Raw genomic sequence first — 24,928 nt, forward strand, 5'->3', positions numbered from 1 at the left:
AACACTTGGAACACCCTCAGTGGTCCAGTGGTTAAGAATCCACCTTCCAATGCAGGAGGCGAAGGTTCGGTCTCCAGCTAGGGAAGAAGATCCCACGTGCCGCGGGAATGCAGCTTCCCCAAAAAAAGTTTTTTAAAATACAAAATTAATGGTCTACTCCATTACTATGGAAAGGTAAATAGACAACCAAATATCTGTTTCCTGGAAAACTCTTTATGCCTAGAAGTCTTTCTTTTGCTGGAAATATTTTCTGTCCCCCAAAGTATCCTCCAGTTTATTAACAAATAACACAAATGAGTTAAATATCAAACAACATCAGTGGGACTGGGTGAACTGACATTTCCTCATGCCTTCAGAATTCAGGGAAACATGATTTGCATAAGATATTCTCTACGGTCCAATAAGAGTAAGGTGCCTGAAAAATGACCTCAGAGGCCAGGTAGGTGTGAAGGCTCTAGAAGCATATTTAGTCCAGCTATTAATTCTGCTAGGGGGAGTGTCAAAATGAATAGAAGAAAATACATGTTATTTAGGTCAGAACTGGACGTTTCTGAAAGAAATTAATCCTAGAGGTGATGAAACATGCTTAATGGGTGATGCTGCTGCTAAAGAACTCACTTGCCAATGCAGGAAAGGCATGTTTGATCCCTGGGTTGGGAAGATCCTCTGGAGAAGGAAATGGAAACCCACTCCAGTGTTCTTGCTTGGAAAATACCATGGACAGAGGAGCCTGGCAGGCCACAATCCACAGAGTCATACAGAGTTGGACACAAATGAAGTGACTTCGAACAGCACAATCCAGGGGAAGCCCAGCCACCACCCAGGGTGGCAAACTTTCACCAAGCTTTTCCTCCAACCCTTCAGTAACCAGCGCCCAAGGCTCACCCCTAGGGATCCCAGAGGATGCAGACACGGAGCCTACCATTGTCTGTGGAGAAGCTATAACTTGAAGGAGGAGAAAAGTAAATGACATTTAACACAGCAAGCTGGGAAAGCTGAGGGAGGCAAAGAGAGCTGAAATCACAGAGATGTGATTATGTCTGTGGGAAGGGGTGCCAAATGCAAGGAGGAAGGGAGGAGACATCAGAGATGGATGGCATTAATGGAAGAGATATGATGACGGATGGGAATTAGGCACATCTCACATTGCCCACTCCAGGAGGAAACACTCCCCACCCCTGCAACATACACACACACACACACATACACACACCCCTGCTTGAAATGAAAGTTAAATCAATCCACAGTGCCTGGGCATACTCCCCCTGCTGCAAATATGGAAGTGTTTTGAATCCAATAGCTGGATTACAAACTTCACAATAAGCTTCCTGTTCCCTGCAGTGTCCTCTGCACTTGGAGGAATGCCCAGCACACAGTAGGTACTCAGTCATGTGTGTTGATCAAATGCACCCGGGAAGCATAGCAAGAGACACGTCTTACGTGGCAGAAAAGGAGGGACCTAATCCACTGGCTGCTATTGGAGGTTTTTTCCAGGGTATTTGAATGGGGATATGGAGTCTGGTTATTTTCAATCCAAGTCATAGCTTAGAATTAAGCTGTGAATATATTCCCCAGGCCAGCTGCCAAAGAGTTAGCAGAATGCCACCCAGCTGTCAAAGTGGACGTAACTAGCGAGCACACTGACGGTGTATAGAAGAGTTTCTTTGATACAGTGATGCACATAAACGAGGGACATGGGCATGGGCCGGGGGGAGGCCACGTCCTAGCCGGGCACTTCCAGTTGGGAAGGGACATGACACACACTATTGTTCCCATTTGAGAACGGAGCATCCAACTCAGACTTTCTGTTGAAGTCAGCAGATTGAATATAGTCATTTATGTGTTTTTCTAATGCTTACGCAAGGACTTCCCCGGTAGTCCTGTGGTTAAGAATCCATCTGACAATGAAGCAACATGGGTTTGATCCCTGGTCTGGGACAATCTCATGTGCCTTTGAGCAGTTAAGCCCTTGCACCACAACTACTGAGCCCAGGTTCCTAGAGCCCGTGCTCTGGAAAAACAGAGGCCTGCGACGAGAAGCCTTGGCACTGAAACTGGAGTGTAGCCTCCTCTTGCTGCAACTAGAAAAAGCCCCAGTGGAGCAACAAAGACCAAGCACAGCCAAAAAAAAAGCTTACTCAAATGATAGCAAATGCATCAAAACTTTAGACCAATCCACACAAAAAGAACTAAAGAAGACACTTAAGCAGAAAAAGAGATTTCAACAGATTTTTGGAAGACTCAGAGTAAATGGTAAGGGATTCCTGATTCGGGCTGTGTAGGAAGCTCTAACCCGAGGTGTGTGCAGAGCAAGTGTCTCTGAGAAGAGATTCGGCAGAACCCAGGAGAGCCCTAAGTCTTGAGGCATCACATGGACAGAGTGTGGGTGAGAAATGCAAAAGTGTGATTTAAACTTGTGCTAGGCAAGCTTGGCTAAAAGGACACTCCTGTCTTGGACTTTGAATCTTGAGTAAATGACTCACAAACAAGAGAGACACAAAGAGAGAATGATGGCTGTAGGAATGTGGTAGCCGTGGCCAGTGGCAGAGCTGGTGATGGAAGTTATGGCGGCAGCATTCTTCCAGCCTCCAACTACCCAAGACAAGAATAGAAAAAGGGCATCCTTTCCTCCTAATGGACATTATGTGTGGATGTACTAGTCATGTCTGATTCTGTGACCCCTCGGACTGTAACCCGCCAGGCTCCTCTCTCCATGGAGCTTTCCAGGTAAGAATACTGGAGCAGCTTGCCATTTCCTCCTCCAGGGGATCTTCCTGACACAGGGATTGAACCCATGTGTTTTGCATCTCCTGCGTTGGCAGGCAGATTCTTTACCACTGTGCCATCTGGGAAGCCCAGTGGACATTATGCCTAAGGGCACTTTATTTAACATATCTGGGCCTCAGTTTCTTCATCTGTTAAATGGGGTTAGTGAAGGCACCTATGCCATAGAGTTGTTGTGAGGATATAGATAAAGATATCCATTCCATATATCAGTGTCTGCCACCTAATACAGGTTCAATACATGTTAAACAAGAAACTGCCCATGTGCCCCACTAGGCAGCAGAAGCATTCCCCAAAGCAAGAATCCAGATGGAGAAAGGACAGACTTTCCTTCTGACCTCCATCAATCAGAGGACAGTGAGATGCCCATTCCACTGGGGCAGAAATAAAGGTATACAATAGTATTGTTAATTAACAATATTTTAAATTAGCTGATTCATAATTTTTGTTTCCAATAACATAGCTGGTTTTAAAAAAATCTCATTTCTAATTTGAAGTTGGTGCATATAAAATATAATTTTTTGTGATTGTGAAACTCTGGCCTCAATCTTCAAAAAACAACTTATTTTAACGCAGCCAAGACTGCCTTTATCTCTGCTGTCTCTCCTCCATCGTGCCTTTGGAAGCCTTTTTTGGCTTCCACAGGGAACAACTGAGTTCCCTTTTCTTCAGGACAGTTAGACATACATCATCTTCAGATCGTTACCAAATCATAAATGATTTTGTTTCCAAATGAGGCTGCCTCAGAGAGGAAACATTTAAGCTGAAACCCAGAGCAGGAAATAAATTTGCCTAATATATCATGTAGCCGTTAGCAGTAAAAACAACTGCAAATTCTCCGTGGCCCCAGATAACAAAACCATATTGCCCATTGCATGCTGTATGCCCATTCCAGGGCCCAGACAGATTCTGCCATCAGAGCCACTGAGAGACCCTGACAAATGGCACAGTGACTAAGTCAAATACTTTTATTACCTCCCTAGAGGGAAGGAGAGACTCTAGAAACGTGAAAACATGTAGAGCTGGAAGAAGTTAGCACTTTTCAACCCCAAACAAAATAGAGAGATGCTTTGTGCCCTAAAGGTCAGCTCAGCCTCAGAAACAAAGTCAGTTCAAGTACATGATCATCGTGTCTGTTGTGAAAACCTCTGCAGGAACTAACGCGGCATCCAGCACGGTCTTTCTATGAACAAAAGGTAGAGAATGTTGCTTCGGGAGAAATTATTTCTGAGTATCTTCTTCATGTGCATCAGTAAAGTATAATGGAAAAAGAAGGACTTACTCGGAGGTGGAATTAAGGGTCATTGGTGGGGGGCAGGGAATGGACTGGTTTCCAGAGAGCTGGATCAAAATCTAATCAAGAAATTTCCTGGGGGGGGGGGGCCTCTAATGTCTTCCCATCAGGATTTCTGAAACGCTGTGGCTCTAGGTTTTCTGTTTGTCTCCTGTCCAGATGGGAATAATTTAAGGTGACTATGGGGCTTCCCTGCATGTTTAGATGGTAAAGAATCTGCCTGCAATGCAGAAGACCCAGGTTCAATCCCTGGGTCAGGAAGATCCCCTGGAGAAGGGAATGGAGACCCATTCCAGTATTCTTGCCTGGAGAATTCCATGGACAGAAGAGCCTGGTGGGCTACAGTCTACGGAGCCACAGAGCATCAGATGTTAGTTATTAGAGCAACTAACACTTTGACTTTCACTTTTCAAGGTGACTAAACTGACCCTGTTTTACTACGGGACTACGTTGGTAGGAGGGGTATGGAAGAGAGATTAGGAGCTGCAGAAAACTTGGATTTTTGTTTATTTGTTTGCTTATGGGTTTCTAGGCCAACAGGAGCCACATCCAAACCATATGCAGAAATGTCCCCACATCACCCCCAAGATCCTGGGCTTTGAGCTTGGTGCCACAATTGGGTGAGACTTTGATATGGTTTCCATTGGCCAAGTGGTAAACACATTTTGCCTTTGGAAAACAAAGTGCGCCCGATATTAGGTGACAAGAGAAGTGGGCCGTAATAATTTGTTAGTGCTGGTCAACAAATGTTTCTCCATCTCCCCCATCCTGAGAATGCAGTGAGACTGCATTGCCTTCTCCCTCAGGGCTGGGTGGGATCCTGTGATCCTTCTGGCCAATAAGTTGGAAGCCAAAGTGACATTTCACTGGAGTGACCTTCCTGGAGCTCTTTCCTCTCTGTTATGAGATAGTAGCTGGTTGATCATTGAGGGATTGTGAGGAACTGCAGTGAACAGAGAGACCTCTGCAGACCTCTGTAACCTTAACTATGGTTGAGCCAGTAACAAACTTATCATGCTGAGGCCACCAAGACCTGGGCGCTCTTTGTCACTGCTGTGTAACTCATCTGGGCTGCTGCAATGAAAGGCGGCAGATATAAGACAAACATAAATCACAACCTCTTCGCTTGCGGTCATTGATAATCAAACAGGATTCTTCCCTAGTGAGCACAGATGGCATCTTGGAATCCCCCTCACTCTCAGTTGATCACAGTTGACACTCTGGATGACACTCATTGGCCTGTTGACTTAGCAAACGTTTTAAGGAAGAGAAAATGTTCTAACAACCTGGGCCAGCTAAGGACAGGTGTACCTTAGGACTACAGATATCTTTTGAGATCTTCTCTTTACCAAACATGGGTTTCATGATTCCTTGGAGCAGTTAAGTAGATGATGCAGGATGTTATGTGATGATAAGCATGACCAATCCTCTTTGAATGAATGCCCTAAAGTCTCCTGCATAACTGGACTTTCAAATGAGACATCGAGGACTATTGCATTCAGCCCAGAGCTTTAAATGCCATTAAAACAATCAATAATGTGGCAATGTACTCTGCTGGGTTATTTGGGGGAAATGGAGCCAGTATAGTGGGAGATATTGAAGCCAGATAGACCTCTAGGCCAGCTTTTTAATTTTTAATTAATTTTGGCTGCGCTGGGTCTTTGTCGCTGCCTGGGCTTTTCTCTAGTTGTGGCAAGCAGGGGCTACTCTCAGCTGCGGTTGGCAGGCTTCTCACTGCAGAGGCTTTTCTTGTTGTAGAGCATGGGCCCTAGGGCTGGCAGGCTTCAGCACTAATAGCTGAGGCTCCTGGGCTCTAGAGCAAGGCTCAGTAGTCGTGGTGCAGGGGCTTAGTTGCCCCACGGCATGTGGGATTTCCCACATCAGGGATTGAACCCGTCTCTCCTGCATTAGCAGATGACTCTTCATCAGTGAGCCACCAGGGAAGCCCCGAGCCAGCTTCTTCTTAGGTCTGTAAGTTTCTGAATCTCGGTTTCCATTACCTGTGAAACAGGGAGGGTGATAGCGCCTGCCTCACAGAATTGTTACGAGAAGACAAACACCCAAGGTCTACAAAAGCCTGCCACATGTGGAAGGGAACCTGTAGCAGACGCCATACGTATTCTGCCCAGATGCCCTTCTCGGATTTGTCCACCCATCTCATAACTGCTGTGTGGACAGCTAACAGCTCACGGCTGCTTCCTCTCTGGTGAATAGCTCTCTGCAGATGAGAGCTGCCTACCCTGCAGGTTCTGCCCACACCTCCCTACGTGGCCCACAGTCAGTGACTGACTGATATGGGTGCCAAAGACAAGTTTCCTTTCCTCAAGTGGGGACAATACAAAGTTAGACTCTCCCTGAAGCTATCTTCTTGCTCGGTTCTTCCCCTGCCCTCTTCCACTGCTCTCCTAGTCTCATAGGGTTTCCTGAGAAGTACGCCCTCAGACACACCCTGAGAACTTGAATCCTGTCTCAGGTTCCACTTCTAGGGATATTACCTATGATAATAGCTACTATTAATCATAACTATCAGGCTCCTCGCTGATTCCCTGGTGGCTCAAACGGTAAAGAGTCTGCTTGCAATGTGGGAGACCCAGGTTCGATCCCTGGGCTGGGAAGATCTCCTGGAGAAGGAAATGGCAACCCACTCCAGTATTCTTGCCTGGAAAATCTCATGGATGGAGGAGCCTGGCAGGCTACAGACCATGGGGTCACAAAGAGTCAGATGCGACTGAGAGACTTCACTTTCATCAGAGTGTGGCCATGCCCTGAAGCAGCTGCAGACTCAAGAGGGGCACCATTTTGAGATGATTCTAACACAGCAATGGATGAGCTCCCCAAACCAAAAGGTTCCACAAAGTTTCTCCCAAGTTCTGTTCTTGACACTGCTGGAGGAGAAAGTGAACATCATTCTTGAAAGAAGACAAGGCAATGGAGAAAAGGATGATGGGAAGGGAAACTGCCGGGAATAGACTCAGCCAAGGGGCTCTGAGGGACCTGCTGGGTTGGCCACATTCCACAGCAACAGCTTTTCTCATGACATTTGTCTCTACTACTACACGCAACACTGCAAGCTTGGACTCCCTGAGGGCCTTCTATGTGAGGAAAAGGATTGCTTCATCTCTGGATGTCATGTTCCCTTTCCTGTTGGAAGAGCAAGCTCAGGCTTCCATCCCAGTGAGAGGCCATTTGGGTAGGGCTGAGATTCAATTCCCATCCCTGAAGAAATCCAGTGCCTTCCCTCATTGTCAAAAATCAGAGCTTTGGTGAGTAGCAGAAGAAAGTGTGGAGGGGCACCAGGAACAAAAGACAGAAAGGCGTGTGATGTTCATAAAGCTCCTCTAGGAGTAGAGATTATCCTGGGCCAGGTCAGGAGAGGTCATGGTCCAAGAATTAAGCCCAGATTTTTGGAAGAGCAGCTGAACTTTGTTTTACAGGCTCGTGTCAGTGTGGTATGGCTGAAAAAAGAGGCCAAGTTGGGAAAGAGAAAGCCAGACTTCTTCCAGCTTAGTCACTAAGAAGTTGTGGCTGATAGTGCTAAGGATGGTAACAGTGATGCTGATGATAACTATCATTGACTGAACCCTTAATATGTGCCAAGTACTGTGTAAACTGCTTTATGTAGCATAGGCATGATTAGCCCCATTTCACAGATGAAGAAAGTGAGTCTACATAAACTCTCCAATGGCCCATAGTTGGAAAAGTTACAGAATCAGGATTTAACCTTGGTTTGCCACTGTATTACCTCTAATTCATTTTAATTATGATACTGATTTCCTCATCTGCAAAAGAAAATGAAGGTGTTAGTCGCTCAGTCATGTCTGACTCTTTGTGACTCCATGGACTGTAGCCCACCAGGTTCCTCTGTCCATGGAATTCTCCAGGCAAGAATACTGGAGTGAGTAGCCATTCCCTTCTCCAGGGTACCTTCCCGACGCAGGGATAGAACCCAGGTCTCCCTCATTGCAGGCAGATTCTTTACCATCTGAGACACCAGGGAACCCCCCATCTGCAAAAAGACATGGCTAAATTTCAAATATTTGCCCCTGAGGTCCTTTCTAACTTTACAGTTTGAAATGATTTCTGTCCTCCTCACTAAGAGGTGAGGAAATTTTGAGATCAGGAGAGTAAGCAACTGGAAAAGAGAAGCTGGATTCCAGTTGAACTTTTCACTCAGATGAAGGCAGTTTGGAAATTCCTTGGCCCCTCCTTCTGTGAGCAATACATTACACAGGCCTGGAAAACATCTGAGAAGTGACAGAAGCTGTTGGAGAATTCCAGGAGAGTCAGCTCATGCAACAAAAGGAGTGAACCGTAGATGACAGCAGTTCTATATTTGTCTTTTTTCCTTCACTAGTGGCCTCTAGATTTTTCCAGACAGTATTTGGAAGGCTGAAATCAGATCACCCCAAATCACAGACAAAAATAGATGTTGGGGTTTTGCATATTCATTCTGACCCAATCAAGGGGGACAGGGGAAACGCAATAATGTTTCATTTGTCTGCTTATGGAATTCAGAAGAATTTAAAGTCACTGCTTTTATTTTTTAAATTTTATCTATTTATTTATTTTGGCTGCACTGGGCCTTCGTTGCTGTGCGCGGGCTTTCTCTGGTTGTGGTGTGAGTGCTTCTCTAGGGCTCTAGGGCGCATGCGCTTCAGTAGTTGTGCTGCATGGGTTTAGTCACCCCCAGGCATGTAGAATCTCCCGGACCAGGAATTGAACCTGTGTCCCCTGCACTTAACCACTGGGCCACCAGGGAAGTCCTAAAATCACTGCTTTTAAATGTTTGAGGGTAAGCACAGTATTTATATTGGATGGCTTTTGTTCTCTTTAGACTGTTCTTGAACAGGCCGTCGAGGTCAACTGCTGCTGCTGCTGCTGCTGCTGCTGCTAAGTCGCTTCAGTCGTGTCCGACTCTGTGAGACCCCATAGACAACAGCCCACCAGGCTCCCCCATCCCAGGGATTCTCCAGGCAAGAGGACTGGAGTGGGTTGCCATTTCCCTCTCCAATGCATGAAAGTGAAAATTGAAAGTGAAGTTGTTCAGTCATGTCCAACTCTCTGCGACCCCATGGACTGCAGCCTACCAGGCTCCTCCATCCATGGGATTTTCCCGGCAAGAGTACTGGAGTGGGGTGCCATTGCCTTCTCCAGGAGGTCAACCAGCACTCCTGAATTTCAGCCTCTGCGGCTGTTTTTCTTACCATGACATGGGAATTAAAGATGGCCTCTCACTGCCTCAGTAAGAAGAAGAATGAACGGAACTTTAAAAATTACCAGGAAGGAAATTATTATTTGCTGGGGACTCCACAGTCTTTTACTCTGGCGGGGCCCACATCAACTGTGTGGGCATCTCCACCCATGCCTTCCTGTCTGGGCTGAGCGGTGACGAGCAGGGAGAGCACCTCATGAATGCTTCCTTGGAGGTGCCTAAACCTCCGTTACCTGTGGTTCTTTGAAGTACCGAGTCCTGGCTTCCTGTTTGTGTCACCGTGCCTGGAAGGAGAGATGCCCAGAAGGTTCAGGGCCGTAGGTGGTATCCGCAGAGCCTTTTACGGCTCTACAATCTTCCACTGTGGGGGTACAGAGTGCAGCTAATTGGGCTATTAGTGGTTCTTGGGGTAGGTAGAGATATTTCTTGGGACTTCCTGTAGCTTCTTCCTTCAAACCACTGTTTGCATCATAGCATGCAACCTGCTAATGTCGGGTGGAGTTGCTGGGTGTAGCACATCATTGCTTAAAGAAGAGGTCAAAGGCTGAGCAGGCCGTCTCTAGCTACCGTTAGAGCTGTACTCTCTGACGGTACGTATCATGTGAGCCTGACGAAAGAAGGCTTCAGCTTTAAATTTAAATTCCCCTTTTAAAATGCTTGTTTTGGACTTCACCGGCAGTCCAGAGATTAAGACTCCGTGCTTCCACTTCAGGGGGCATAGGTTCAATCTCTGGTCAGGGAAGTGCCACATGCCATGCAGTGCAGCCACACACACACACACACACACACACACACACCATATAAAAGGGACTTCCCTGGTGGTCCAGCAGTCAAGACTCTGCCTTCCACTGCAGGGAATGTAGGTCCCATCCCTGGCTGAGGAATTAAGATTCCACATGTGGCCAAAAATTAAAATACTCTGGTTTTGTCTGCCTCAGTGCTCCTGCCAGTGAGATGGACTCCATTAAACAGCCAGCAGTGGATGAATCACCAAGGGTTCCAACAGTGGTTCACAAGTGAGTGCTTTGAAGGAGCCACGGACAAATAAATGGAAGATTTGAAGGGGAACTTTTCAGTCATGCATGCACGCATACACAGAGATACACAGACACACAGAGACACACAAAAACACACATTATTTTATTTATTATCTCTAGAAGCACATGTGTCAAAGCCTCCCTAGGTTGTACGCCCAGGAAACATACAGAAACATTCATAGCAGCATTATTTAACATCAAAAAAACAACTGGAAATGAGGCAGATATACATTGGCAGGAAAGTGAGTAACCAAAATATGGCACATTTCACATACTATGCAATTATACAGACATGAAAATGAACCACAGCTACTTGTAACAGCATGAATAAACTGAGAAACACGTTAAGAAGAAAAGAGACGTATTGGAAAGGACTACATGCAATGTAATACCCTTTTTATAAAGCTCAGAAATAAGCAGAGCTTGTGGAGTCGTGCATATGTGTGAGACTAAAAAAAAAACCAACCTATTTTTAAAAGTGGAGGAATGATAAACATAATTTCCAGAAGCAGTTTCCCCCGGGGAGTAAAGCAGCTGAATGGAATAAGGAAGGAGTATGAAGGTCAAGCGAAATGCTGGGGGATGCTTTAGGCCCTGCACTGGCTTACCGAGTCATAGGATTCTATATCATGCCGCACTGTAACTTAGATATAGATTACATATATCCTTTTGTATGTATGAGACATTATGCTAATCAGATTAAAAACCAAAATTATCTGTAGTCATGATGACGTACCCAGCTGACAGAATTCAAATTTCAGAGTTCAAAAGTTTAGAAAGTGTCTACTTCAAACCCCTAATTTTACATATGTCAAGATGACTTCCAAATTGCTAAGGGAAGGACCACATTTACACAACACTTTAGTGACTGTGCAAAGGTCAGAACTCCTGCCTGCTGGTTCCTAGCCTATAATCCTTCCTTCCATTTCCAGCCCCCAAATAATTCTTCTTTTTATTTTTCTTCTTCTGCTTCTCCTTCTTTCAATAAGGGAAAGCAGCATAATAGGCGGCCTTACAACCACTGTGGGTAGATTAAACACCTCTGTTCCAGAAGAAAGGGCAAGAAATTAAAACATGGGGATTATACTCCCTGAACAAGCAAAGTCATGTTTCTTATGAAGGACTGGTTGATAATGATCAAATGGCATCCATACTAAAGTGTTAAGCTTAACTTAACTCCAATCGGTGGCTCTGTGCTACTTTAAAACAAAATGGCAGCCCAGAAATTTACTGATGACCATATTTTCTGTAAATGAGATTTTAATAACATTTGAATATGGATGTGATGTACACTTGACTCCAAGAGAGTAAAGAAAGGTGTCTTCAAAGGAAGTGTCCATTTTCATCAACAATTTAAATAAATTACTAGCATTGGTGAAAAGAATTATGATGCGTCACATTTAGGTACTTATTTAAAAATCAAATATTTGCCTCCTTCAGTTCAGTTCAGTTCAGTCACTCAGTCATGTTCGACTCCTTGCAACCCCATGAATTGCAGCACGCCAGGCCTCCCTGTCCATCACCAACTCCCGGAGTTCACTCAGACTCACGTCCATTGAGTCAGTGATGCCATCCAGCCATCTCATCCTCTGTCGTCCCCTTTTCCGCCTGCCCCCAATCCCTCCCAGCATCAGAGTCTTTTCCAATGAGTCAACTCTTCACATGAGGTGGCCAAAGTACTGGAGTTTCAGCTGTAGCATCATTCCTTCCAAAGAAATCCCAGGGCTGATCTCCTTCAGAATGGACTGGTTGGATCTCCTTGCAGTCCAAGGGACTCTCAAGAGTCTTCTCCAACACCACAGTTCTAAACCATCAATTCTTTGGCACTCAGCTTTCTTCACAGTCCAACTCTCATATCCATACATGACCACTGGAAAAACCATAGCCTTGACTAGATGGACTTTTGTTGGTAAAGTAATGTCTCTGCTTTTCAACATGCTATCTAGGTTGGTCATAACTTTTCTTCCAAGGAGTAAGCGTTTTTTAATTTCATGGCTACAGTCACCATCTGCAGTGATTTTGGAGCCAAAAAAAGAAAAAAAAAAGTCTGACACTGTTTCCACTGTTTCCCCATCTATTTCCCATGAAGTGATGGGACCAGATGCCATGATCTTAGTTTTCTGAATGTTGAGCTTTAAGCCAACTTTTTCACTCTCCACTTTCATCAAGAGGCTTTTTAGTTCCTCTTCACTTTCTGCCATAAGGGTGGTGTCATCTGCTTATCTGAGGTTATTGATATTTGCCTCCCTATCCTCCCCCAAAAGAATGAGAGACAACAATTCAACTAATCCAAACTCTCCTATTAAATCTGGGGGTGCCCTGAAGTGCGAAAAGAAAACATGTATTTTTCTCGATGGGGCACCATTCCTGTATGTCTACCTTTCACTGGATGAGAATCTCATTCTGCTGAATGTGACCCTACTCCTGAAGATCATGCATTTTATTTCTGCAATGTAATGTTAAATGCTTATCACCTACTTCCATAGCATTGGTTTTTCCAATACTAGAGAAAAACTTACTGTGTTGGATTTATTGAAAGACTACATCTTTGCATACTATCCTTTATGGATAATTTAAGGGTTTATTATTATTATTTTTTTATGGCCTAATAGCCATTAGAGCTGTTCATCAGCTCTTTCCAGTTTTATTCCTGGACACCAGGTCAAGTTGCACTTTCCTGTTTCCTTGAGGTTAGGTAGAGACATGTGACTTGTTCTGGCCATTGATAAATGAGCAGAAATGAGGCATACAGCATTTGGAAGGGTGCTTTAGGAGTCAGTGTAAGATCTGCCCTGTTCCTTTTTTCTTGCATTTGGTAAGGGCAGAAGCACAAGGAGGAAGTCTCTCTCAGACTCCCTCAGTGAGGATGGTGTGGACCAAAGTCCCCCAGACAGTGATGAACATGTCATATGAATAAGAAATCAACCTTGGTTGCTTTAAGCTGCTGAGATGTGGGAGATAACCCATACTGGCTGATTCACAAGGATTTTTGTCCAACTCATAACTTTATAGTGTAAGATGTAACTCCACTGTATATTTAGGCATCCTAGAAAATATTCATTTAGACACTGTAGGTTTCAAGTCGCAAATTTCTCCAAAAGGAACACTGGAGACACTTACTAGGTAATGAACACTAGCTTAAAATTGGAATTGAAGGAGAGTCAACAGCCAAGAGAAATTGGAATCCACATTTATTAATGAGAGATATATACATAAAAGTTAAAACACTTAGTGAAATATTGGATTTAAAGATTATTTCCAGTGTATAAAGAATATCCAGTTATTTTACACATGGAATGTTACAGTAATCAGTCCACATTTTAAGAAAGCTAAAGGTAAAAGTGAAATACTTTAAATACCCAAAATGTGCTTTGCCAAACAAGGCATTTCCTAGCACTATATGTAAGAAACAATCCCAAAATTAGTTGAAATTTTTTATCTTTTCTTCATTCATTAAATCCGATGCGCTATAGATGCTCTACGTTACATGACTTTAGGTCAATGGGGATTGTGAATGTGAGGGAAACAATTACTCTTATCTTTCATTCTGGACACACACAAGAATCTTCAAAGGGAATTCTACCTAAAGGCTAGATTTCTTTCAGTAAGGTTTCCATCCTGAATATGACACAAGTTGAAGAAGCCACATTTTCAAGAAAAAAAAAAATGTGCCTGCCCACAGTTACATCCTTTCACTCCAATCACTGGAGTAGACACTGAAAATGAACAGAGTACCCTCAGAGGATCTCCTAAGCTTCACATTTCTTGTGAAAAGAGAGGAACATTCAGTGTTCCCAGCTGCACATGGTCATTTTTCTCTGTCCTTAAAGAAGGAAAAGAGGGTTACAGGAGCTATAGACCTCAGAGCATTCAACTCAGTGATAATTAGACAGAATGTGTGTTTGGGAGGCAAGTATATAATTGCATTAGTTAACCTTCTCTTCAAACAGTTGAAACACACACACAAAGCCTAGGAGCTAGAAGCCCTGCTCCCTTCACATACGCGGGATCTGTGCTTCACTGGTTGTTTTTTTTGCAATCTCCCCAAGAGTATACTGACCATTCTTGTGCTTCTCATGCTCTATCTTTCTAGAGACAGTTGTGCAATTTACTACCAGAAGTGTGCTTCTGTGGGATTTCACCTGCATGGCAGTTAGTGAACATCTTTCCTGTACCCCAACTCAAGAAACCAAGAGGGACAAGGCTCTTCACAACCTTTAAGTCATGAGCATGATGGTCGGTATTTGGCAACCATTATGCTTACATGCTCATGCTCAGCAGACGAACCTTTTGTCTCTTTGAGCTCAATTCATCAAGCAAACATAAATGTCTTAGCTGCAGATAAATGTCCTTGTTCTAAACCTACCTAGGCCTAGATAATCAAAAGTCCCACAAAGGTATTCACTGGGCACTACATAGACATCAGATGGCCTTTGACTGAGAATCATGACACATATCCAACACCCCCTTGCCCTGAATCACATATTTACAAAGATACTGGATACACACAGACGTTCAACCAATCATCAGTTCAAAGGATTCACAGATAAGTTCTTCACTGAAATACATTCCCAAGTCACGTTAAGAAAGAGGAGAAATGATTTACCACTAGCTATCTAAGAAGGAAAAGAAGGATTTTCAAAACATGAATCAACATGTCTACTGCACTTAGATAAACAGCCAAAAATAACATTTAAATTAAATTACAATACATCTATATACCATTTCACTGAAATTACACATAGATATCTACATTATAGCTACACAAAGTGCATAGGCACTTTTCTTCATGCGTGAACCAAGTGTTACTGTGTATACACAAGAACTTCATGCTTGACAGCTATCTGTACTTGAAAATCACAGATATAATTGTTGCCAGTTGAGGGCATATCTAATCTGATTGCTTAATGAGGAGTGGATTTAAATACACACCAGTACACTTTCTATGTAACTATTTCCTAAAACATAGCAAAAATACTAGCCCTACAATCATATTATCAGAAAGTGTGTTTGGCGGAAGGAAGACCCTTCCTTGTCTTTGCAGTGATTACTGATTTGCCTTTTGGGGAAATTTACATAGATTGTTACTCACCTGAGGACAGAATCTACCTGGGCTGCTTCTAAATAATTTCAGTGAGACTCTAAGCCTCATTGATAGAGTATTGCTTCATAGCCGGTATTAATGTCTTTTATTCTAACCTTAAAAATATGTGCTCAATTCACATAACAATGTGACATTTACTACCAATTTACTTGGCAAGAATGACCTGCAACAAATCTGTACTGATCGGCTTCCTCACACGCACCCTCAATCTCTGCTATCCAAAGTTTTCCTAAGCCAATTTTCACATACATTATTAGGAAGGCATGGGAGATTCTCAATAGAGATGATTCCACTATTATCATCTTATTTTTCATGTTCTTGGAGAAAAGCAAAATTAGAATGTTAGGTGGAAAAACAAGATGTGGTGTCAAAAATAAAGAGTCAGCACCATTCCTTGAGTTAAAAAGACTAATTGTTTAAATATTATACATATCCTAACCAGCTAAAGGATTTAACTGACTCTTTGTTCTTAATGGTCATTTTGTTCATTGCATCGCAAAGGACTGGGTTTTTACATTTTTCAAATGTGACTGTATGCTCAGGAAACAATGACAGCTCTAAATTGCTGTAGAAATGTCTTGTGCTTGAATTAGTTGTAATTCTACATATGTGGTTATATAGAAAATACCGTAAGAAAATATCTGTCTGCAAAATTACAGATACTAAATAGATCCATTCAGTCTACGCTGAGTTCTTTATGGTTTATGAAGAATAGATACAAACCTATATAACATCATTAAAGGCTAAATCAATATTAAACATACACTATCCAGGACTCTAAATACGTTTTCTCATGCTTTTTATAAATAACAGCAAAGAAGCCCAGGGATTTGTTTAAAAAATAATGTAAGGTTGCATTGGAGGAATCTGTGAATTTTGGAGGGTACAATACTGATCAGAGGGCAATATATTGTCCTTGGTAACATAAATTTTTACCAGGAAGCCAAAATATGTCTGCTGGCGGCAAGATCAAATTAGATTCACAGTTTGCCAGCTCTCTCCTCAAGCCATAGAAAACAAATAGAAAAACAATATACAAAAATCCTCACAAAAGTATTTTTTTATATACAAATCTCTAGAGTGACCAGACCTGGTCTGTCCTGTGCAATGGAAATGTAATGCTGAGATTTCCTGAGGGAAGGAGAAAGGGAAGGAGTGAAGGTCATTTATGGAAAGATCTGGCTGCCAAAGGATGAGTTCCGAGTAAGGAGAAGAACTCTCCTGGGGAAGTAAGAAACCAGAGTACCAGCTTTCTGATCATACATCTCAGAGAACTCGCTCCATGGGGGCAAAACCTCGGAGTCACGCTAAACTAACTTCCTGGGCTAGCGTGTGCATTTCTCTCCTACCAAAGGCAACAGTGTTTTTAGGCAGCTTACACGGTTGCCATAAGAAGAAACAGAACCCCCGAAGGAGTGAGGTTCCCACCGCATTATCCCCACCTCCGTGGGGAAAGATGACAATGGTCATAAGTTACCTTCCAACACTCACCCAGGGATGAGGGGTGTCTCCGGAGAAACTGGAGACCTGTTGTTACCTGGGCTCTAGGTCAAGTGCTGACTCTTCAAGGTACAGGGATCTGTTCAGTAACAGGTTTTATCCTCAGCCCCAAAGGGCCCTGTATAACAATCAAAAGGACTTTAAAATATATCGAAATGGATACATGCCCCAGGGGTAAGAAGGTGAGGCAAGGCTGGACATAGGCAAGCTGATTAGTAATTACTCAGAGTGAAAGAAATAAGAACTTGAGGGCTTTTCTTACTTTTTCATATGCTCTTATATGGGTCAGTTAAGAAATATCTTTTTATTGATGCTCTAGTGTTAGGTCTTCCGCATGAAAAATTTAAACAAACAAAAACTAACTCTATCCTTTCAGTTAGCTGTACATCTCTCTGCCCTGCGTTTATGGAGCTGAGCGAGGTCTTTGTTAATGAAAGTGTTCGTGGCACAGTAATACAAATCCTATTCCGTATTTAGCAGAAGTCTGGACAAAGAACAAGGATGCACACAGCACCCCATTGCAGTGATACTGGAATGTTCAAGAGATTGTTCAAAGGCCATGGCTGGTCACACGCCCCCTCTAGACAGACCAGGCATTTTATTCACTTTAGAAATGGCATAAAAGAAGATCCAGGATCACCAATACAAGTCCACTCTTGTAAGATAGACCTTCTCCGCCTGTGATGTGATGACTGCAGTGAAAACAAACCAAGAGGAAAATCTGAGAATGAACTCAATCAAACAGCCCTGCAAACCTTTCCAGAGAAAGGACTTGGCTCAGTCCCACCCTGTATGTGGATGTGCATGTCTGAGTACTGGTGGAAAGGAAGGTATTTACAGACAGCTGCTGTTATTGTGTAAGTCTTGCACCAAATTTCATAAGAGTGTTCAAGTTGATTTGCCAAAGGTTCCCAAATTCCCATACTGGGTTGGCAATTAGGACCGTCTGGAGGAAACTGTGTGTTTTGGGTATTCAGCGTGGGCTCTGTTGCTCTAGCAGGAATGATGCAAGACCATGAGGGAGGCCACAGATTCATCCTGTGGTGACTGGGGCAGCACTTTTCCCTGAGCTGAATGGCTACTTCTACTAGGACAGCACGTTAAGTAAAGGATAGTTTTATAAAAGGAGGTTGGTTTGTACTCCCAAAGACTAGACTGTAGATGGACATGGCCATCTTCCAAGCTTGTTCTAAGACATCAAGTGAAGAGAGAGGCTTGAACTTAATTTCCCCCAAAGGGGATAATCCAAATTGATTATTCATTATTGTGGGCTCCTCTGACTTACAATATAATTAAGTAATGTGTTATAACAGTAAGTAAGTATCCCAGGCAGAGCTAGTGGTAAAGAATCTGCCTGCCAATGCAAGAGACATAGATGTGGGTTCAGTCCCTGGGATGGGAAGATCACCTGGAGGAGGGCATGGCAGGCCACTCCAGTATTCTTGCCTGGAGAATCCCATGGACAGAGCAGCCTGGTGGGCTGTGGTCCATAGGGTTACAAAGAGTCAGGCACAACTGAAGTGACTTAGCATGCACACATAGTAGTAAGCCTCTTAAGAAAAGGAAGTTAAAGCAGAGATAATTATATGGTGGCTTCTTAGGAATGGATGGGCATTTTAATAATTTAATCTAGCCTGTCCTTTTTTTTTTTTTCAATGGTGCTCATGGGTAAAGTGACTAGTGTAAGTTATATGAATAAAAATGGGCAGAGTCTCAGTCAAATGTTTCTCTTCCCAACTGCATTATTTCTCCTCATCTCTGTTATTTCTGTTATCTCCTAAATTAGCTGTGCTATGAAATTCGATACTACTCAATTAAGATTCCCTGTCATCTGTTCTAAAACCAACCTTTGCACTAACTTGGATGGTCATTACTAAATTGAGCAACAATGATCACTGGAATAAGAAGAGAGGAAAAGGAAGAGCAGAAGTTGAATTTTCTTTTCAGAAAAAAAAATCAAAAGCAACTGATGTCTGAACAGCTTTGCACTCACTTCATCCCAGGAGACCAACCTGCCAATAATGCAACCTGTCTGGCTTGATGCTCAGTGGCCTTTTTTGGTTTTAGACAAAATTATCAGATACTGAGACCATTTATCTTCTTTGACAACTAGATTTATAAAATTCTCACTTCAAAATTCCTTCAGGCCTTTTGCTTTTCACCTTAATCTTTTCAGGCTCCTGGATCATCATATTGTATTCAAAGAGCAAGTATTATATAATTGAAAAAATCCCACTTGGTCCCTTTCCTTGGCTTGGAATGAATTTATCTGGAGAATAAGCAAAGCCCAACCAGCAACCCGCGCAACTGTATGGCCCCAAGCACTGACGAGCAATCAAGTGGGAATGGCCACCTCTACTGGGTGTAAACGCTGAGCATTTAGTCATCACACCAGGCAAGAGCTGCTGCGGCTTTTTATCAAGAGTCTGAATGATGGAGAATGCTCTCTGAACATGAGGGTAGCTATTTGCATTCACTGCTGAATTTCTAACAGCTACTTGGTTCAGATCATGAAGATCTGCATGCTCTAGATGACTGCCTTAATTCTCTAATGCTCTTTGTATGGAAAACATAGCACAAACAGAACCCTTGATTCAGACAAAAGTGAAATATGGTACCACACCTTTTGCTATTGGGAACAAACACAAGTGTGGTATTTGCAAAAACATGGCAGGGTTGGGCTTCTCTCTGGAGATCCAGTAGGTGAATTGTTGTTACTTAGTCATTAAGTCATGTTTAACTCTTTTGCAACTCCAAGGACTGTAGTCTGCCAGGCTCCTTCTGTCCATGGGATTTTCTACCCGACTCCAAATGGGCTTCTTGACTAGATACACACTCAGAAATGACATATGTCTCTATGCACAAGTGGAAATGATCTGAGACTTTCTAATTAACCAGCTGTTGGAATTCCTGACCTTACTGACCAAGAGTACATCTCCCCATAAACTGAATTTCCCCTAAGCCTTTCTTAGCTTGCTGCTGCTGCTAAGTCGCTTCAGTGGTGTCCAACTCTGTGCGACCCCATAGACGGCAGCCCATGAGGCTCCCCTGTCCCTGGGATTCTCCAGGCAAGAACACTGGAGTGGGTTGCCATTTCCCTCTCCAATGCATGAAAGTGAGACGTGAAAGTGAAGTCGCTCAATTGTGTCTAACTCTTAGTGACCCCATGGTTGCGGCCCATCAGGCTCCTCTGTCCATGGGATTTTCCAGGCAAGAGGGCTGGAGTGGGGTGCCATTGCCTTCTCCGCTTCCATGAGTTCAAATCCAAAAACCAGGCATTTTGGCAACCTTTCTTTAGACTTTTCTGAACACCCAAGCTGATGAGTAGTTAAATAAAAGTGAATATTTATATTTTATGGAACATGGTAACTTCTGCAGGCTATAGGTTGTATTTCCACTCCCAACAATAACAATCAAATCTGATAACTACTTGATTCAGAACTTACTATCTAAAGTTTTATATCGAAGATCTGAGTGATTTAGATGATTGCCTTGAATTTCTGGTGCTCTTTTCATGGGAGGCACATCCCCAAAGGTCTAAGATAAAGATTTGCCTTGATAGCTATGCCATTCTTTTCATGAATAGGACTTGATTCATTGAATTGTAGTAGGTAATCAAATCACGACACCCCTTGGGTTTTTCAAAGGACATAAATGAGGAAGGAGAGAATAAAAGTCTACTTGCTTTTCTCCTGAAATGATTCTGATTCCTAAATATAGTAAATGAGTCCATAAAAAACGATGTTGCCAAAGCCCTGACTTAATAGAACTTACAGGATACAGTGTGTATATCTAGCCTGCCATGTCTGTGTACAAATGTAACATTTATACATGATCAAACATGAACGGAGTGTTATAAGCATTCATATTTGTGCTTGACTTGTTAAATAAATCTATGCATACAACTGACAAGTTATAATATCCTGTCTAGAAATGGTTGTTAGAGGTATATTCTGGATCTGCTTGTCCTGTTTATGGCACATAGGCTGGACAAGGAAACCCCAATGGGCATGGCATGAGAAGAATAAGAGAGGCCTAAAAAACCAGAGGACACAGTCACATGTCAGTTCTACGTACACCCTGGGTTTTCAAGCTACTCCTGAATTTGAGAAACTGCTTATTTTTAACTGATTTGTTGAACTTCCAAATAAACCAGTTTCCTAAGGATATTCTCATGAAACTTACTGCATACAGTTTCAAACTAGAAAAATCCGCTTTGTTAAGCTGAGCACCTAGTTTCTTCTGAATACACTGTCCCCTTATATATGTATAGGCTAATTCAATAACGAGGAAAAAACCGAAGACAAGCAGTCATGGAAGACTTTTAGGCAGAATCTTTGGACGACAATCTTGAGACCACTCCTTTGAGCAGCCTGTCAGTATGTTCAAGTGCTAAGCTGGCCTAAAACAACAAAACCACAAGTTCCTAGATGGACAGCTACATCCTTCTCCGCACCATAAAAAATGCCCTCAGAAGCACGACTTAGAGACTCGTTAACAGTTTCACAGTTAAATCCAGGAACCATCCCTACAACCCATGACATCTACTATAAAGGAGGCATTTGCCACTACTACATTTCAGCAAGCCCTTGGCCACCCTCTTAAGTGTCCAGCTAATGAAAATGAAGACCAATGCATTATTTTTTTTTTAAAGCAAAGAGCTACTTAATACTGCTCAATAGTGATTGTTATTAAAAAAACAAACAAACAAACAAACAAACTAGGGCTCAAGAGACAAAACTACTAGAATCTCATGTCTCTTGTGTGTTCCAAAGTTTCCCTACGTGGAAGAGTAAGGTCACAAGGAGTAGGTAATGAAGGGCATGTGATGTCCATAAACACCTTCTCCTGTGAAAACTTGGACTCTACAGCTACTCATGAATATCTCAGCACACATTTGCTGGCCTCAGATGATCACCCTGCTCCCACATTGGACCAAGGTTTTCAACATTCCTTAGAGTCAAATGTGCCTTATTTCTCAGTGATGTATGTTCAAGTAATCCTTAGCAAACTCCCAAAGCCAGCTACCTTACGAAAATACTGCGGGTTGTTCAATAGAAAATGATAGTAGAGACACTGCAAAACGTAGCTTGGAGATGCCTATAGCATGCAAGGCACTGATGAGTTACTCCAGTATTATATTATGTATCCCCTCAAACTTCCACAGCTTGGAAAAGACTCTATCTGCGAAGTTCCGTACAGCCACCCTTTTTTCCTATTCTATGGTTCAAGGCTGCCTTGACTTTGCCGTAGAAATGTCATCTTTATAGGATTTTGCACATATGTTTGTTTACTGGTTCTTCCCACAGAGAAGACTGGGGAGGAAGATGGGTTCTGCTTTCAACTATGTCCTGTAATTGGTTTTAGGTGCTTTGATAAAATATAATAAAAAGCTTTCTACATATTAAATAACTAACGGTGTTTTGGGTTTGCTTTTATCATGAGATTAGTATTAAAAGAGGCACAGCCAACGTAACTGTTTTCCATCTGTGAGGACAGTCTCAAAATGATTAAGTCTTTTAGTCTGATGAGAATATGACAGAAATAATTTGGAGATGAAGAATGTCTTTTTTTTAGGTGAAACCCAAATAAAAATTTTATGGACAAAATAAAGACAGTGAAGCATAGATCAAATAATCTCACTTGATTTCACTATACAAGGTGATGTAACCCAAACACAAACAAATTTGAATCTGGTTAAAATTTGTGTTGACTGTGCTCTCTAAGTGTTGTCAATATATACAGCAATTTTATGTAAGCTACATCCTAATCCATTACTGAATTTAGAGCAAGTTATGAAACATACTTTGAAATTCAATAATTATTCCCATAGACTAGGTGGGGTAGAGCAGAGACTCAGTGGGTTCCATAATAGGCTGCTTTTAAGACATGGCTCCAAATGTGACTCTCTATGAAACATTTAGTCATTCAACTTAAAGAGAGAAATTCAACAGAAAAGAAACTGTCAGAGTTCCCTAAGATGGGTACTTTCTTTTCACCAACACAAGGGCAAACGCTCTAAGACATTGAAGGGGATTTCTTACAAAGGCTCCAACAGAATCTCTTGTGTGCTACCAGGTGCGGCTGGAGAACGCTGGAAAGAGTAACACGCCAAGTGTCTGCTCATTATTCCAAATCCCCAGAATGTGCCACACGCCTTTAGTTGTGTCTCCTGGAAAAAAGAGCACCCGCGCTTCTGCATCTTGAGAGAAAAGGGAAGCTGGCAAGAATGCATCTTCAATTCAAACTGATTCCTCCAGCAGCATCCATTCAAACAATAATACAAGTGAGAAAATGAGACATTTACAAAGCATTATTTGGCAATGACACACAGCACCGTGCCTGTCACTGACTCACAACAGATCCTCTAAGCCTCAGCTAATAGATTAAGTAAACAGAAATAGATGTATTTTTTTCTTTTTAAAGAAAGCTTGTTTATATCCTCTTTTACCATAAGATACGTTGGGGGGTTTATTCAAGAATTTGCTGAGAGTCATATCCTTATTTTTCATGTTTCCAAGGTTCTTCCTCAACACTGCAGTCGGCTGACTTTCCATTGGCTGCCAGAGTTACCTGAAAATAATTATCATCAACATCCAACTTATAGGCCATGAACAAGAAAACCACCCCAGGGGTTATGTGGAGGAGCACCAGACCCAGGTTCTACTATGCAACTTAAATATTAATGTTAGCCACTATTCTTTCCAAATTGATTTTAAGCTGGTCTTGGTTTTCAACAATGATTTGCACACTTTAAAAAGGCATATTTGCCTTAGGAAGGTATCTGAAGCACTAGAGAGACTTTGCAAGTTGGGGAATAAATAACTTGTATGATGCTTTTAGGGTTGTGAGGGGCTCTAATTACCCATAGACTCACAATACAATAATGCAGTCCTTAAAACACAGAGCCCGTGCTACTCCAGACAACCGCAGAGAAACAAAAAAATCCAGAACCAGCATCTAGTTCTACTCATGCACGTGAAAGGTTCAGTTTCAATGAGCCCAGGTGGATTTTATATATATCCAATTTTAAAATCAGAAATCTTGGTGGTCTGGCTCCACCATATAAGCTGTCCAGGCTTTAAACGTTGAAAGAAGAAAAGAAGGGAATTAAAAACCAGGGATCAGTAAATCTACATTATTTCAACGCAGACATTTATTAATCAACTATAATCACCAGACTGTCTGGATTATGCTTCCCTGGCTCTAAGCAAACTGAACCCTTACACAAATTGGGAGGTTTCCCCCTCCACATCTAAATCGTTTTCCTAGCTTACCTTCCATCTGTCTGTCCTCAACGTCATGTGCAAACTTAAACCCACGACTGATATTCCACATAATGGAGAGACTGGATTTATGGAAGCATTAGGACACGGAGACATGACAAACGGCAGCAATGATTGAAAGAAATCTGACCTTCTTCTTACCCAAGTGGAAGGGAGATGCATGCATTATGAACACACACAACATGCTAGGGACAGAAAACCAAATGCCTTTCATGAACCAAGCAGATGAAAATAAAAACTACTCCTTCCACCAGTCCCCATGAAGCCTCCATTAAAAAAAAAGACCATGCAAGAAGCAAATGTAAGCATCACATGCAGTTATTCTGGTTAAAATAAAAAACATTGCATAATCTCAAACTAAGGTTACAAGGCAAGAGTCTGAAACTAGAGAGACCAACGTGACATAACTGCTTAAAATGGTTAAAGGTGTGACCAGAGCAGCAGCAAATTTGTTTCCCCTTCAGTGAACTGTCAGGAAAGACTGCCAGGGACAAACTGTCTGCCTGGAGCAAGCTGCCTGTTCACCATGACCTTGGATGTGTCTATTTGGCTTTTAGCGATGAACCAGATCAATAGCTGTGTAACATTATAAATCTCAGTGGGGTGCCTTTGGAAAACCAGACAGAACCTGGGGGAATTGTTTTCACATATTAGGACCTCTGTCTCTAAAGTAGCTGGGACAGCAGTTTTTGGGAGGCATTCCCTTTTTCT

The 24,928-nt window shown here is 42.5% G+C and overlaps 1 protein-coding gene and 1 long non-coding RNA gene across 5 annotated transcripts in view; one reads left to right on the forward strand and one right to left on the reverse strand.

The window, feature by feature from the left end:
* The first annotated feature begins 1,388 nt into the window (after positions 1-1,388).
* LOC132657832 (uncharacterized) lies at positions 1,389-11,714 on the forward strand. The gene is made up of 2 exons (XR_009596542.1): positions 1,389-2,727; positions 8,913-11,714. It is a non-coding gene; the product is annotated as an uncharacterized LOC132657832 (long non-coding RNA).
* A 1,787-nt stretch (positions 11,715-13,501) lies between these two features.
* Positions 13,502-24,928, reverse strand: part of SLC1A2 (solute carrier family 1 member 2) — a 166,388-nt gene continuing 154,961 nt past the window's right edge. For all 4 annotated transcript variants that reach the window (XM_027979630.2, XM_060399520.1, XM_060399521.1 and 1 more), the window contains one exon: positions 13,502-23,504. In XM_027979630.2, coding sequence (XP_027835431.1) covers positions 23,433-23,504 — 72 coding nt within the window. In that variant the 3' untranslated portion in view covers positions 13,502-23,432. The remainder of the gene's footprint in view (positions 23,505-24,928) is intronic.

This window comes from Ovis aries, chromosome 15 (genome assembly GCF_016772045.2).
Source record: "Ovis aries strain OAR_USU_Benz2616 breed Rambouillet chromosome 15, ARS-UI_Ramb_v3.0, whole genome shotgun sequence".
Classification (NCBI taxonomy): domain Eukaryota; kingdom Metazoa; phylum Chordata; class Mammalia; order Artiodactyla; family Bovidae; genus Ovis; species Ovis aries.